The sequence below is a fragment of the Astyanax mexicanus genome, unplaced genomic scaffold (genome assembly GCF_023375975.1).
Source record: "Astyanax mexicanus isolate ESR-SI-001 unplaced genomic scaffold, AstMex3_surface scaffold_36, whole genome shotgun sequence".
In the NCBI taxonomy this organism is placed as follows: domain Eukaryota; kingdom Metazoa; phylum Chordata; class Actinopteri; order Characiformes; family Acestrorhamphidae; genus Astyanax; species Astyanax mexicanus.
Window position 1 is genome coordinate 2,309,870 of NW_026040046.1, and position 17,361 is coordinate 2,327,230.

The following is a 17,361-nucleotide window of genomic DNA, read 5'->3' on the forward strand; positions in this document are numbered from 1 at the left end:
AGCGGGTACTGGAGCAGGAGCATCGACAGGAGCCGCGGGTACTGGATAATCGACAGGAGCTGCGGGTACTGAAGCAGGAGCATCGACAGGAGCCACGGGTACTGGAGCAGGAGCATCGACAGGAGCAGCGGGTACTGGAGCAGGAGCATCGACAGGAGCCGCGGGTACTGGAGCAGGAGCATCGACAGGAGCCGCGGGTACTGGAGCAGGAGCATTGACAGGAGCTGCAGGTACTGGATAATCGACAGGAGCCACAGGTACTGGAACAGGAGCCGCGGGTACTGGATAATCGACAGGAGCCACGGGTACTGGAGCAGGAGCATCGACAGGAGCAGCGGGTACTGGAGCAGGAGCATCGACAGGAGCCGCAGGTACTGGAGCAGGAGCATTGACAGGAGCTGCAGGTACTGGATAATCGACAGGAGCCACAGGTACTGGAACAGGAGCCGCGGGTACTGGATAATCGACAGGAGCCGCGGGTACTGGATAATCAACAGGAGCTGCGGGTACTGGAGCAGGAGTGTTGACAGGAGCCGCGGGTACTGGAGCAGGAGCATCGACAGGAGCCGCGGGTACTGGAAAATCGAGAGGAGCTGCGGGTACTGGAGCAGGAGCATCGACAGGAGCCGCGGGTACTGAAAAATTGAGAGGAGCTGCGGGTACTGTAGCAGGAGCATCGACAGGAGCTGCGGGTACTGGATAATCGACAGGAGCCCCGGGTACTGGAGTAGGAGCATCGACAGGAGCCGCGGGTACTGGAGCAGGAGCATCGACAGGAGCCGCGGGTACTGGAAAATCAAGAGGAGCTGCGGGTACTGGAGCAGGAGCATCAACAGGAGCAGCGGGTACTGGAGCAGGAGCATCGACAGGAGCCGCGGGTACTGGATAATTGACAGGAGCTGTGGGTACTGAAGTAGGAGCATCAACAGGAGCCACGAGTACTGGAGCAGGAGCATCGACAGGAGCCGCGGGTACTGGAAAATCGAGAGGAGCTGCGGGTACTGGAGCAGAAGCATCGACAGGAGCCGCGGGTACTGGAGCAGGATCATTGACAGGAGCCGCGGGTACTGGAAAATCGAGAGGAGCTGCGGGTACTGGAGCAGGAGCATCGACAGGAGCAGCGGGTACTGGAGCAGGAGCATCGACAGGAGCCGCGGGTACTGGATAATCGACAGGAGCTGCGGGTACTGAAGCAGGAGCATCGACAGGAGCCACGGGTACTGGAGCAGGAGCATCGACAGGAGCAGCGGGTACTGGAGCAGGAGCATCGACAGGAGCCGCGGGTACTGGAGCAGGAGCATCGACAGGAGCCGCGGGTACTGGAGCAGGAGCATTGACAGGAGCTGCAGGTACTGGATAATCGACAGGAGCCACAGGTACTGGAACAGGAGCCGCGGGTACTGGATAATCGACAGGAGCCACGGGTACTGGAGCAGGAGCATCGACAGGAGCAGCGGGTACTGGAGCAGGAGCATCGACAGGAGCCGCAGGTACTGGAGCAGGAGCATTGACAGGAGCTGCAGGTACTGGATAATCGACAGGAGCCACAGGTACTGGAACAGGAGCCGCGGGTACTGGATAATCGACAGGAGCCGCGGGTACTGGATAATCAACAGGAGCTGCGGGTACTGGAGCAGGAGTGTTGACAGGAGCCGCGGGTACTGGAGCAGGAGCATCGACAGGAGCCGCGGGTACTGGAAAATCGAGAGGAGCTGCGGGTACTGGAGCAGGAGCATCGACAGGAGCCGCGGGTACTGAAAAATTGAGAGGAGCTGCGGGTACTGTAGCAGGAGCATCGACAGGAGCTGCGGGTACTGGATAATCGACAGGAGCCCCGGGTACTGGAGTAGGAGCATCGACAGGAGCTGCAGGTACTGGAACAGGAGCATCGACAGGAGCCACAGGTACTGGAGCATCGACAGGAGCTGCGGGTACTGGATAATCGACAGCTCACAGATGCCCTGTGCTGCAGACATTTATGTGGGGAGAGAGCGCCATCTACCCACCCGGAGCGAGCAGGGCCAATTTTGCTCCCTCTGAGCGCCGGCAGCTTGATGGCAAAGCTGCATGAGCGGGGGGTTCGATGAGAGTCTAAATCTCTAATTAAACACGCTAATACTACTCATCTCAGATACACTGGTAAAGTTACAGCCTGGTTATAAAGTAACACTGTGTTGCTTGTTTTTGATATTTCCTGCTGTAACACTCCCAACTCACCTCAGGGAGGGCAGTTAATACGTTAGTTGGATCAGCTGGACTTTAATATGCTGTAAAATTATTTGCAACATTTAAAACACTACTTAATCTACACTACTCCTCCTCTGGCTACCTGCCTTACAGCTGAAACACTGGCCTCATTTTTTACTGGGAAAGTGGCAGCCATCAGCAGCCAGTTTTCTGATGTAACATGTAGCAGTCCTACTACGTGCTCTGCTGCCCGGTGTCCCTCTAGCGAAGGAGTCGCTTTCTCCTCGTTCACTCCTCTCACTGAGAACGAGACACTGGCTCTCCTACACGTAGCCGTCCTACTACGCGTCCGCTGGACCGAATTCCCTAAAATCTACTGCAAACTATCGCACCTGCAATCACTTCGGCTATCACTCACACCATCAATGCCTCTTTAACTTCTGGTGTTTTCCCAACTGCTTTCAAACAAGCACATGCACACCACTGCTTAAAAAGCCTTCTCTCAACCCCGCCCAGGTTGATAACTACAGACCGGTCTGACTACTACCTATTCTCTCTAAAACATAAAAAGAGCAGTTCTCAATCAGGTCTCTGGCTTCCTCTCCCAGAATGACCTCCTGGCCCAGAACCAATAAGGTTTTAAAAAAGGACACTCCATGGAAACAGCTCTGTTGTCTGTGACAGAAGCGTTGAAAACTGCCACAGATGTAGGACAGTCCTCATTCTGCTGGACCATTGGTCAGCCCACTCATTATCCACTGGGGTTCCCCAGGGCTCAGTACTCGGACCCCATCCACTTACATGGCTTTTCCTACCATTGCTTTGCTGATGACACCCAGCCACATCTGTCATTCTCACCTGATGATCCTTCGTTCTCTGCACGGATATCACACTGTCCCTTAGACATATCCTCATGCATGAAGGAGCTTTCCAAGATTAAACCTCTGGTCCTACCAGCAAAACAATCCGACTATTGCAATGCCATGCTAACTGTTCAGATGATCCAGAACGCAGCAGCACGTCTGCTCTTCAACCAGCCAAAATGGGCACACGTCACCCCACTGGCCACTAAGCTCCATTGGCTACCAGTTGCTGCTCGTCAAATTCAAAGCCCTTACATTCGCCTACAAGGTGATACAGAACAGCTTCTTCCTTCCTGCACTCACTCCTGAAGGCTCCACTGAACTTCCTCCCTTTCTTTTCCTCCTCTATCCCTGTCTAAAAATGTTTTTTACCTTCTATTACATCATTTTGTAAGTCGCTTTGGACAAAAGTGTAATGTAGTTTAATGCAAAAATACAACTAGGGTGGCATCACTGGTGTTGCACCAAATCGAGTCTGCTGACATTCACTGCGCTGTAGCATTAGCTTAAACATAGCATTTTATTTATTAAGACTCTCAAACTATCTCGTAATTCAGAGGATCAAGTGTTGTCCAGGGGGAAACTGCACACAAAATAAAACATCTTTTAGTTAAAAAAGAAAAATAGTGTTTATTCATGTGTTTTGGGTAGGCAGATTATGATTTATCAAAACTACATAAAAATTAAACCTTTAGTAACCCTCTCCCAAAAAACAATCTTATTCTCTCTTAAAACATGAATTCAGTATTTATATATTTTATCAAGTACTGTGCTAATTAAAGCTAGCATGTTATACTCTTAAGCTTGCCCATATGCCTCAATTTAAACAACTTTCTTTATTGTCAGTGTCTTTCCTACACCTCTCAGCCTGGCTCCCTACCCTCCACTCCACAGAACAGAGAGAAAGCAGGCAGTGTCATCTTTTTGTGGCAGATTTAAAGAGACCAGCCCTCTAAAGTGGGATCGAGGGTGAAAGGGAACGTGACGTCCAGTGCGCCAGCTGGATAGAAAAACCGCAGCAGGCTTCTGCTGAGGAGACTGATCCAATCCAAGTATGCACAGTTACACAGTGATTAGTGTGCTCATGTTGAATGACTTGTGAGATGTGTGGAGAAGTTCCAGAATTTCACTCCAATATTAAATGATCCTGGTGTTATACAGTAGAGCACAGATCTGAAGCAACTCATTAAAACGTGTATTGTGCAAGAACTGTGATATGATAATTATCATAATACAGGGCTTACGATTCAATATATCGTGATACATATTATATAATGATGATGATCCCTGTAGATTTTGTCCCATCTGATCCACATATTTTGACAACTGGAGTGCAATATTAAATGTTAAGGGGAGATGTAGGAATGCATTTATATAGCTTGGCTAATGCCTTTTAAAAAGCTTGGCTATTGTTAATTTTCAAAGTAGCCTAATAAAAAGATAAGTCTTAAAATAAAATAAGTCTCACCTTAAAGAATTGTAGTACACCAGTTTACTGTAAAACTACTGATCTGAGTAACGAATTCTTCACTAGGTCTACTTACTGCAGCATATGAAGCTTTTTGTTTCCTCTTCACTTTTCCCTTCCGCCTTAAAACACATTTCCATTCCACCTTAACAGTTTCCTTGCATTTAAACAAAATTTCCCTGCAGTTAAAACAGTTACCTTTTTAGGTACTGTAGTAGATGATAAAGCGCCAAAAATAGTATCTAAAGCCTAAAGCCTGTGTGCCACCATAGCAGCAATTAAGGCGGAATGGTAAATTAGCAGCATTTAAGGTGGGATAGCAAATGCATGAGTTATTTATGTAAGGAAAAGTGTGTTTAAAGTGCATATTTAAGAAAGCTAAGTAGATAGCAAGCTACTTACACGTAGTGCTGTAGCTTGAGCAGCTTGCGTACCTTAACTTAGAAGCAAGCCACCTGACCAATAATGAGGCAGCAGGTAAACAAGAGGAATGATTATTAACATGGAAAGGTATGATCTTAATAAATCTTAATACATAATCTAATCAACACTGTGTTTTTGAAAAACAATACAATATTGCAATACGAAACTTTGTGATGCGAGAGCTAACAAGGCTAGAGTGCCTCCATGCAGGCAGTAACGCAAAAAGTGTGTATGCAGCGTATGCATTATTTCTAGTCGGAATTTTCTGTAAGAGCTGTTTGTTGATGTATGATAAAACACAGGGGCGTCGCCTGGCCTGGGCTTCCAGTAGCCCCGAATCGTTTCGCTCAGCTCAGCTGTTTTATTCGTGAGGAGACAGGCTGTGAATGGAAAATCTCTTGACGCGAATCACGGAGCCAGTTCAAGAATAAAGTTCCGCCTCTGAGGAGAAACAGCCAATCAGCTTACTGGTTTTGCGGAGCGCAGTGGGCTAGTAGGGAAGCCGGATCCAACTGATCAGCTAATAAACTAATATAATTACCTGGACTGAGTCCCGGATTTTTACATACCCAGGCAATGCCCCTGATAATACACATCAAAAAACAAAAACAAGCACTAATTTATTTTTTTCCCGTCATGAAGCACCTGCAGGACAGGTGCTGTATTTACAGTCTAACAGATTATAACAAGTAAGTAAGTAGATGGTGAATGAGAAAACTAATAAATCATAGAACAGGGTTTTTTTTATATTACATAACTGATATTCTGCATCTATAAATAAGAAGTAAGAAGTAATTGTATTAGGAACCAAAAGCTCAGAAAGAGGAAGCTGGGGATGTCTAAGATTGGTCTGAATAATTTGTTTAGTCAGTCAGTTTAAAATGTCGCATCACTGTGTCATAATTAATTTCCAAAAATCTCAACCTAATTTGTTCCTTTCCACTTCACAACTACAACCAGCATCTTCAAACATGCTGGCGGTTTCACGCAGTTTTACAGCTCACAGGAGGAACCACAGCTTTCAAACAGGGTGGCCTGAACCCTGAACAGTGTTGATTGAGATTCTTGCTGTGGTAAATGAATAGCAAAGGAATTTGTTATTTTTTATTTAGATTAATAATTTAGTAAAAAATCGAATAATCATCGAATCGAATGATCCCCTCACTCTGAACCTCACACAGCGGCTTCTCTCCCATTTATTCCATAAACATCATTTATAGGATAAGTTTAGCTGCTCTACAGTGGAAAACTCAACTCCTAAATATGAGGCATGGAGTCTCCTCACCAGGATATTTAGATGCAGATTTCTGAAGGAAGGTAACGCTGCTCCGTTTGCTAGGTTAGGTTAGGCTAGGTTAGGTTAGGTTAGGTTAGGTTAGGTTAGGTTAGGTTAGGTTAGGTTAGGTTAGGTTAGGCTAGGTTAGGTTAGGTTAGGTTAGGTTAGGCTAGGTAAGCTTGTCTGAGTTCAGAGTTAGCGATGTTTAGGTGTAAAAGGGATCTGTGTAATCTTGTCATCATTAGCTAAGGTTCCTTCACTGTTTTTTACATTCTGATAAACTAAAGGGTAACACACGTTAGCCGTGTTAATCCACTTTCAGTGTAAATTAGCGTTAACTTCAGCGCGAGTGAGGGGTTAGTATATAAACACACAGAGAAGCAGCTCTTTCCGTTTTTTTACTAACTCTCACTGTTTCTGTTAGAAAACCCTGAGAGCAGAATTCTCCTCTGTCTCTGTGTTTTTAGTTTTTAACAGATAGAGAGTCTGTTGTTCTGGATATTTTACTAAATACAGAAGATTATATAATCTGTGTAGCTGCATTTAAACAGAGATAAACATTGCTGTTACTGAACTGGATGAGTTTAATGTTAGTATAAATCTGTACTGCAGTAGAAGTGGATCATTTCAGAAACTTGACTTTATTCCTCCCACCTCCATTACAGCTCACTAGCTTTAAAATATTTAAATGTAGCATAATTTAAATGCAACAAAACTTAAAGGCTATTATTTTAATAAACATTAGCAGTAAATAATCTCAAAATAACAACAAATATAAAATAGAAAAACAGTAAAACATCTGTAATACATACTTTTAATATGACCAAAATTTATTAGACTAAAACTAGACTAAAATGTGGCTAAAACTAATAATATCTGCTAGACTAAAATGTAACTAAAATTATTATACATTTTAGTCAAAAGACTAAGACCTTTCAAAATGAACAGTGATATACTCTTGTATTCTGCTTTATGTAGTTGCCTGCATTCAGGGAGGGGAATAATCCATTGATTAAATATAATTATATTAAAAAGCCAAGTGCTATTGCAATTTAAATTAAACAGACAAATAATGTAAAGGGTCTGAATATTTTTTATGAGGAAAAGAAACCTTTAAGTGTAGCAGAAAGAGATTTGTATCGTGATACATATCGATATCGGCTGATATGGAAAACTACATCGTGATAAGATTTTTTCCCGTATCGCCCAGCCCTACTTTGTAGTAGCATTGTGTTCAAATTGGACTGTACAAAACACTTTAGGTGAGTGTTAATTGAGTGTTGATACCAAACATGAATTGGCTAAGTTACTGTATCTGGGGTAAATCATTCACTTTTAAAATTCTTAGTTATTTTTTAACAAACTACTCCTTTAACTATACTGTAAATAAACAAACTGCCTCATATTCCTTACCAGGATTATTGTCCCGATCATGTCGCCATTGAACACTGCCTTGGCAGTGACCCAGTATGTGTCCAAAGAGTTTTCAGCTGTGATGTTGGTACACTGCATTCTGTAGGACAGTTAATGCATTATAACAAATAAATACCAGAATAATTTAGGAAAATTACATATTAAATCTTTTAAGCTTAAAACAATAGTTAACTTTGTTGTCCCGCTGGTTCATTTTCAATGTAAGACCAGTTTCAGTAAGTCTCATAAAAACCTTAGAGCCCAAAACATGCACCTGTAACTCACTATTGCAAAAATAGTTGGCTTTTGGCTTGCTCTTGTTCTGGTTTCATTCTGACGTATTTAAGGAACATATCAGGGTTTTCAATACACTCACAATCATCATACTGCCCTTAAAAACTGATGGCCTACTATTAAAATTGTTTAGAATACAGTGGTGTGAAAAAGTATTTGTTCCCTTACAGATTTATTTTGTTTTTGTATTTGTATCATTTTTACATTTTTAACGTTATCAAACAAACTTTAATAATAGACAAAGATAACCTGAGTTAATATAAAAACACTTTTTTTATGATTTCATTCATTAAAGGGGAAAAAAACTATCCAAACCAATCTAGCCCTTTGTGAAAAACAGTTTGCTCACTTATAATTAACTGTGATTAATCACATTTTTGGAAAGCAAAGTTCAATTTCACTACTAACCACAACCAGACATGTTTACTGCCAGGCTTGTAGAATCAAGAAATCACTTAAATAGAACCTGTCTGACAACATAAAGCAGCTACAAGATCTCAAAAAGCAATATAATACACATCAATCTGAAAAAATCCAAGTACAGCTAAGACGTCTGTCAGTCTGGAAAACGTTACAAGGTCATTTCTAAGGCTTTAGGACTCACAGTGAACCCCAGTGATTCACTATTATTCACACATTGAAGAAAACATGAAACATTGGTGAACAGGAGTGACCGGCCAACCAACATTTTCCTAAAGGGCACAGACAGCTCATCCAGGAGGTCACAAAAGAACTGCGGGTCTCACTTTCCTTAGTTAAGGTATCTATAACTTATTAATAATATAGAGACTGGTCAAAAATTGTATCCATGGGAGAGTTCCAAGGCAAAAAACAATGCTAAATATTCTTTGGACTGATGTGACTGATGTGAAGTGGAACTTTTTGGAAGGTGTGTGTCATGTTACATCTAGAGTAAAACTGACACGTAATTTTAGAAAAAGATCATCATACTGATGGTAAAACATAATGGTAGTAGTGTGATGGTTTGGGTCTGCTTTGCTGCTTCAGGGTCTGGACAATTTGCCATGATAGATGGAAGCAGAAATTCGGAAGGAGAATGTCTGACCATCTGTTATTGAACTCAAGCTCAGGTGTACTTGGGTTCTGCAGCAGGACAATGATCCAAAACAGACAAACAAGTCCACCTCCTTCAGTGTGTCTGAATTAAAACAATTCTGTAAAGAAGAGTGGAACTAATTCCCTCCACAGAGAGGTGAAAGACTCATTCCCAGTTATCAGTAAAGCTTGATTGCAATTGTTGCTGCCAAGGGTGGCACAAACAAGTTATTAAGTTTAGTGGGCAAATACTTTTTCACACAGCACTAGACTGGTTTGAATAGATTTTTTTCCTTTAAAAAAATAAAATTATTTTTTAAAAAGTGCTTTTTATATTTAGATAGGCTATCTTTGTCTGATATTTAATTTTAAAAAGACAAACAAGAAAATAAATCTGTAGAGGGTCAAATACTTTTTCACACCACTGTATCTGTAAATCACTTATTGGCCATTGAACTCTTTATTTCATTCTGACTCTACAATGCTAGGTTGGTTGTTATTTAGAGAGCTGACCCCATAATAGAGCCTAAATAGCTTTCAGGTAAACTGATATGAGCTGTGTTCTTCACAAAGACCTAATTATGGACTAAAATGTTCTAAATCTGCACATTCCACAAATTTCAGCCCCAAAGGGACCTTTTTTATGATTATATGTTACATTGTATTACCTGTACATGATCAATAGGAGTTCTCACTTTTAGAAAATCAGAAAAAGAGAAAAATGCATTTGATAGAGAATTGAAGGCATTTTGGGGAACTGAAGAATGTAAGGAGGAACAGGAACTAAAGAACACTGAAACTTAAACTGCAATTAAAAACAACATGTGCCAGTTTTCTAGACATGGATTAAGCTTAATCTTGGACTGAACTGAATTTAGACCTTCATTAAGGTACTGTGTGTATAAAGAGTGTTTGTCTTACTATCTGGGCACTTTTTAAAGTTTTCAGTACCTGCTTTGAGGTTTTTAATGGTTTAAAAAATAGATATATTTGCATAGACAACCTATCACTAGCATGTTGGGAGCTTCTTTAAGAAACTCCTGAAGACAGAGCTCTTCAAAGAGCACTTACTCTCCTAACACCTCTAACAAACTAACTAATTCTAACCTCATCCCCTTCTTCCTCTTCTCTACTCCTCTATCCCATTATTTCCCTCTGACCTCCTTAAGGCCCTATCTATAGATGTTTTATTTTTAACTTCTATTATTTTTGTACTTAACCTCTTCTATTATTTGCACTTCAATATTGTAAGTCGCTTTGGACAAAAGCGTCTGCCAAATGTAATGTAATGTAATGTAATGTAATGCTTCGGCTAAAAGAGTTGTATTTTAAATGGTCGGGGTGAGCAGAGGTGGGATATACAACAAAAGTTCTTACCCCAAGTCCATTTCACATCGGACTGAGTTTAATCCCCGTCTATAAATCTATAAGTGATAATAGTGTTATACTTAATGGTATAATAACCTTGATCCATTCCTGTAGTGGATTACCAGTGATCGTCCAATGATGCTGTTGGGTCCACTGAGAGGCAGATTACTGTCCATAACATGTTTCTGGAGTTGGTACTGATCTGTCAGATATCCAAACTTCCCACTAATATCTCCAATCTCATATTGATCCACTGTGCCATTCCCTGGAGAAGGAGATAATGACACGTTTACAGCATAGGGGTTGAAGTGACCCATGATGTTCTCGTTGGAACAAGCATCTTCTCCACTCTTTATTGGAAGTAGATGGACATGGTAACCGCCTGCTCTTGCCTCCAGTCCACTCAAAAAGATGTGGAGATTGGTTGCGCCCTGAGGAGAGGTCTGAGAGAAGTGCATGTGTCCACTGGAGGATCCAGAGCCTTGCCAGGATCCAGTAGAAGCTGATGGAAAGCGGTGAAGTGTGAGGTTAGCACAGGCAATGCGACGGGCTGCCTCATCAGGTCCATGAATCACCACAGACCTGCCAATCATGCTGCCCAGTCCTGACATCCAAGACGTAGTGTCTGTGAAGAAGTATTTGCTGGTTAGTTTGCCCATTTCTGTTCCCAAATTCAACATGCTTTGTTTCCTGGACAGATCTCCAACTTCACAAGCAAAAGGACAGTCCGGCTTGCAGTTCACCTTATAGCTGTTCTCGCTGGTGCTGATGTTGTAAGGATTCCAATGGCCCCCGGTGGACTCACAACAACCTTCATCTGCGTCTGTCTCTGTGCTGATAGGAAAGCTATGGATGTGCCAGTGGTGCTTCTGAGTTGGAGGGGTGGATGGTTGTCCATAGGACACATCCAGGAAAACTGAGACATCAGAGTACGTGTTTCCATTCAGCTGGGTGAACAAGATAAATCCCACTATTGTTTTCCGGAAGACAGCCCTGGCTGTGATCACTTCCCCAGAATAGCCAATGCTTGCACAGGCAAACCTTGTTCCATTTGGTTGATGAAGAACTACAGACCGGCCAACAATGCTATTTTGCCCAAACAGAGGCAAATTCCAGTCAGTGAAGCTGGCCTGGAAATCAACGGCATTGGCCAAAGAGCCATGCCTGGAGCTGAGGTCTCCAACTTCATAAAGGTCATGGGTTGAGCCATAAGGTGGTGGGTACACACCAACTTGAGTGTTAACACCAAAGGGATTCCAGTGGCCTCCAAGGTTGTCATTACTGCAAGTGCTCTCTGGAGGTGACCTCTGTGTTGGTGTGGGAAACAGGTGAACATGGTATGGCCCAACCCTTCCATTAAGGTTGGTCAGGTTGACAGTGAGAGTAGTCAGGTCAAAAGGAGATGACTGGTGAAAGATGATCTCTCCCTTGATCCCCCTCATGTCAATGAGAGCACTGACGATCTTTGTTTCTAAGGTCCTGAGGTCAGCACATGAATACCCTGATGTGAGTTTGATAAGAGCAAAACGAAATTCAGCACTAAAGGAGGAGATCTCCAAGCGGGATTTGACAGGTTCAAGAGGAGAACCGACTTTCAGTTGTCCCACGTTCTTCAAGTTAGTTGGGTTTAGGCTGACCAGCAGTTTTGCACAGCTTACTGCAGAACTCTGACATAAAAAGACATTCACATTGGCTACAGAGTCATTTGGATCCACACTAACGAGGTCTGCAAGAAGTGTGGCACCTTGTTCTCCAGAGACCTGGCGGAGGTAGACATTCCCAGCCACCTTACTAAAGAATCGAGCCTGCCAAGTGTTTACTCTGGACTTGAATGCAAGTATCCCTGCACAGGCCTTCCTGCCACTGCATGTCTCTACTAGAACGGACAGCGCTTCGAGGCTGGACCTCTGCTTGAAGATATCAGAGATGTTCACCACAGAACCTCCAGTATTCATAGATAATGTGAACACACTTTGTCCTATGTGGGCTTTGTCACAGACTTGGGCCATGTGACCATACATTACAGGAAACTCTGTGATGGAAAGGTTAAAGGCCCCACATGTGTTTGTGTCAGTACCAGTAAGGTTAACAGTGGCCCTTTGCTCATTGGAATTAAACCGGACCCAACCAGTAACTCCCGCCATGTTGAAACTGGCCTGATATTTGCCGTCGGCAGCAGAACCTGCAAATGAAAAGTACAACTTAGTAATTTAAACTTGAGTTTAAATGTGTTTTTGGTTGTCCAATTATGTCCTGGTTCTACTTGTCCCCGTGAAAAGCCCCGAGAATGCATTGTAACTGGATTATGACCCGATCACTCAAACCACACTCAGAAATCGATATCTAAAGTGATTCCATCAGGCAATCAGAAATACACATTTTAATGAGAAATGTAAACTAGAGCTGTCGATGGTAACCCATCAACGCATGCAATTAATATGGAATCTGAATCATGTGACAAAGTTTACACAGCCTGGTGCTACATTAGCAGTTTTATTTACTGATGTAAACACAGGGTAGCTTACTGTCAAGTTCAGAATGTACATTACTTGGATATAAATCTGAGAAAAGGACTTTTTAATTGTTGTCCCATCAGATCTATGAAGACAGAGTACAACACTGCTATCTGGTGGGCAGGGTTTAAACTATCACCAAATTACTACTAATTGAAACTCATACAGTTTTGCAAAGCAAAATATCACAATAATTCAATATATCAATATTTGTTATACACTACTAATTATAATACAGTAAAAAGGCCCTAGTCTGCCATACCTAAACCACACTGCACTATTATTAGTCTCCAACTCACAAATACAGGGAATTTCCAGTATTTAAAAAGAAATAATCATGATTTTTATATCGGCTAACACTACTTGTGTGAAGAGAATCCGGTCAATGTACATCCAGATAATATTCAAATAGAAAACACACTAATTTCCATGTAGGAGAAAGATATGTTAGTCTCTGATTTCAGCAAAGAGGACACAAACAGATTAAGTGGGTGTGGCCTTGTAGCATGAGTAATACAGTTTTTCTAAGCCTCTGTTAATGTCAAAACAAAAACAGGACTATCAGTTGCAGTGAAACTTCTCTAAGCTAGTCATAATACAGGTAATCACAATGTTTCTTAATCTTAAAGAGGTGTGAGCACATAATCCATTCTCTTCCAACCTCCCTAGACACACCGAAAATACTGGGCTGCATTTACATCATTTGCTTTTTACTCATTTACATGTAAAGGACATATGTAACAAAATGTTCTACCATTAGCTAAAAAGTGCATGTTTACATTTTTCTTTAAGCAATCCCATAGTTCAAAGACCCCATTTTGGTCTGTAAAAAACAGTGTTTTAATGTGCAAGTGTAAGTGTGAAGAACTTTTTAAATGCTAAAAACCCTTAATAAGGAAAAGTGCAATATACGAAAATCACTGCCCAAAAACTTCCTACTGAGATACAGTATAACCCTCCGGCAGGTTCTATTCATAAAGATGTACAGTCTGGATTAACCTATTCTGAAAATCATATAAAAACAGTTGGATTAATCTCTCAGCATTATATATGGTAGACTTTATATCATTTTTTGTTTTGCCTTGTTAACAAAAGTGTTTGGCTTGTAATCATTTGATTAAGAGTTTTAGACTTAATCCATCCCAGTGCTTCCAGTAACATGGCCTTTGACTGAATAACATGTTTGGGTCAGTTTCACACCACTATTGTTGTTAACATAATTCAAGACAAAGCCAAGAAAGAGTTGAAAGCAAAGTGTCAGCACTGGAAAAGCAAGGAGCTCTGATACCAGCGTCCTTTCAACATCCAACACTCAACAACAATAGTGTGTATCTCCTGTTTCATCGAAAGAGATTAGATAACACCAAATGTCTTTTTCAGGGACTGTCCTTTCTCTACCTCCAAAAGTGCTAATGTCATTGTCCCTACAGTGAACCAATCTGGCATATATGTGTTTCAGTCCCAGTCAACCTAAATAAACAGTATGTACATGGTACAAAAGCAAAATCGTGGTGTTTAAAAAAGAAAAAATTATATGTCCAAAATGATTTCTTTACAGCAGAAAACCCTACTTTCAGCAGAAGTCAATGTAAAAAAACCTTTAATCAAAATCATTTTAAAGCTTTTCTATTGGCCCATTTATCTTACAATTATGGCAAAATGTGGCAAAAAAAGAACAACTTCCATATTTACATTATATTAAAGAAGAAAAAGAGATTTTTCATGACTTGCAAGCTTATTTCGGAATGTTTTTTTGGTTTGGCCGTAGCTTGTACACTGTAAACACACAATTTGTTAGAACTAAGTCTTTTTTTATTTTGAGTTAGTTGGACATTTGTGGTCACATTCATTCAAACGGAGATCTTAACTAAAAGTTTAAGAGCCCTATCTTATACTTTACATGCAAACCTAACTTTTACATAAACAATAAACAGAATACATAATAACATAAAACCTTCTGAGCATGTTCACGCAGGTCAGTATCCTCAGCTAAAAATCTGCATCTTTAAGGGAATGTGAGGCAAGTGACACACTGATTTATTTAGTTCACATTACACCCAAAACACAACCACGATTAATTAAGAGAATTAGTACATGCATTTTGTGCGTTTTGAGCTGAGCAAGGCTTACTTTTTGTGCCCTCATGATACTAAGGACACACTGACATGCCCTAAATCACGCTGCATGGTGCATGGTTAATGGCTCACCTATAAATCACTAAAATAGGGCCCTCTCTCTCTCACTAAAATAAGTCTAGTTTACTCAAGTATTGCGCACATATTACTAAATGATTGAGACAACAAATTACCTCAAATTACTTAAATAAAAGTATTCCTAGTCATAATGTTTATATACAGGTTTTATTTCACTAACTTCTTTAAAAGAGACTGCCAAATACAACTATCAGTTGTATTTACAATGATTTGAATATAGTCGTTAGTTACCCTGCACTACAACACCACAATGCAAACATAATATTTTTATTTGATTTTCAAACTTAGCACAACATGTGTGTTTTGAGCTTTATATGAACTGTCAATGATGAGAAATGGTGGTCAAACTTTACATTTCTTTTGGGACTAATTTGCCTAAGCCAACGTACACACAGACATCTGTCTAGACTCTAAAAGTTTTTTTTTTTTTTTTTTACATTTTTCCCAAAATTGTACAAAAAATACATCTCAGATATAAACATTTAGGACCACATTGTACAATGATTTTCTGTAATATAACAGTATAACATTTAAAACATTTGTTTCTGTTCTTAAACACTAAACAATCTGGGTTTGGTAAGTTTATCCCTGAATCACTCTGAATGATTTTGTAATCATCAACTGTTTCATGATATAAATTATTATATAAATTGGTTGAATGCTACTAATTACAGTGCTGTTCTATCTACTGTGATATTTTTAGACTTCTACTGTAAAGAAGTCTAAAATAAAACAGTATGTTATAATTTATTGATTTCTGGGTCATGTTTAGGATTCAAATAAACAAATTTAAGTTAAGGATGAGCAACAAAGCTAACAGAAAACATTATAAGAATATTTGACAACGTTTTGAAAAGGTTACAGAAATAATGTTTTAGGAACGTTCTGAAAATGTGTGATGTAATAATGCTTTGCATCTCAATGTTATTAAAACGTTTCTTACATAATGTTCCCAGCTAGACTAATACTAACATTATTTAAACGTTAAAAGTAACATTTCCAAAACTTAAAATTAAAATATTGACACAAGTGACATTGTAAAGTATTGTAAACGTTTAAAACGTTAAATAAAACAGAACATCCAGAAAACTGACATATTGACATAAGAATGTAAATTGCAACATTTAGGAAATATTCTACTAACTAAACATTGTTAGCTGGGAGTCTGTACACACTCTTGGTAATAAAAGTGCAGTTCAAGAGAAGAAACACTTTTGCTTACACCAAGAGAAGGTGTGCAGAGCTGGGATCAAATAAAGTTGCATAGGACAGGTTGGAATTATTCTGCTGTGAATGGAGAATACGATTGCAGTATTTATCCCGTCTAAATCAAAGCTGAGCGTTCAGTCATATCTCTCTGTTAATGACCCTGAGCTGCACACAGCTGAAGAGCACGAAACAAACCACACGAGCAGTAAAGAGAACTCACCCCACAGAGCCAGCAGGAGAAAAGCTGCTGAAAGGCACATGTTGGCAGCTGTGTGTGAGAGTGTGTATGTTTGTGTGGCTGTGTATTTGCCTGAGAGAGAGAGAGAGAGAGAGAGAGAGAGAGGGAGAGAGAGTGAGGGGGGGGGTAAGAGAGGGAGAGAGTAAGAGAAAGAGAGAGGGAGAGAAAGTAAGAGAGAGAGAGGGGGAAGAGAGAGTGAGAGAGAGAGAGGGAAAGAGAGTGAGGGAGAGAGAGTAAGAGAGAGTGAGGGGGAACGAGAGAGGGAGAGAGAGGGCAATAGACAGTGAGGGAGAGAGGGAGAGTGAGGGGGATAGGGAGTAAGAGAAAGAGAGAGAGTGTGAGGGAGATTTTGAGTGGTATCAGAAGGAAAGACCCCCACAGTGTCTTTATGTGTGTCCTCTTGAATTCCTGAGATATAAATTGGTGTAAGTGTGTGTGTGTGTGTGTGAGTGAGTGTGTAAGTGTGTGTGTGTGTGTGTGTGTGTGGAGGCAGGGCCTCAATAGGACACATCCCATGTGCTCCTGTTTACATCACTCACTATTCTGACTCACTAGTCTTTGCTTTAGCCCCCCCTAGTGGTGCAGTTCCTGCAGAGACACTAGGCAGCCTGCTGGAAGCATGGAGGATCATGCAAGCATCTATCTAAATCCGATCTTCATTTCCCCTTGTTCAAGCATTATCTGTGATGAATTTGTTTATTGAAGCTCTTTTGTAGACGGTTTGTTCCTTATTTTTGGTGATGCTAGTCAGTGGATGTTAGCTTTTCTACTGTAGTGTGGTGTAGCAACCTCTCAGCAAATGTGGTTGTTATTATCCTTATTGTACATAAATTGTTCTTT

The 17,361-nt window shown here is 41.0% G+C and overlaps 1 protein-coding gene across 2 annotated transcripts in view; it reads right to left on the minus strand.

The window, feature by feature from the left end:
* cusr (Copper-only SOD repeat protein) overlaps positions 1–16,615 on the minus strand; it is a 63,923-nt gene extending 47,308 nt beyond the window's left edge. Inside the window, exons 1-3 of one of the 2 annotated variants that reach the window (XM_007242207.4) lie at positions 16,504–16,615; positions 10,445–12,530; positions 7,631–7,730 (exon numbers count right to left, since the gene is read on the minus strand). In XM_007242207.4, the coding sequence (XP_007242269.3) occupies positions 7,631–7,730; positions 10,445–12,530; positions 16,504–16,543 (2,226 nt within the window). In that variant the 5' untranslated portion in view covers positions 16,544–16,615. The remainder of the gene's footprint in view (positions 1–7,630; positions 7,731–10,444; positions 12,531–16,503) is intronic. The other variant, XM_022666239.2, reaches the window with a different exon arrangement.
* Between the last annotated feature and the right edge of the window lie 746 nt (positions 16,616–17,361).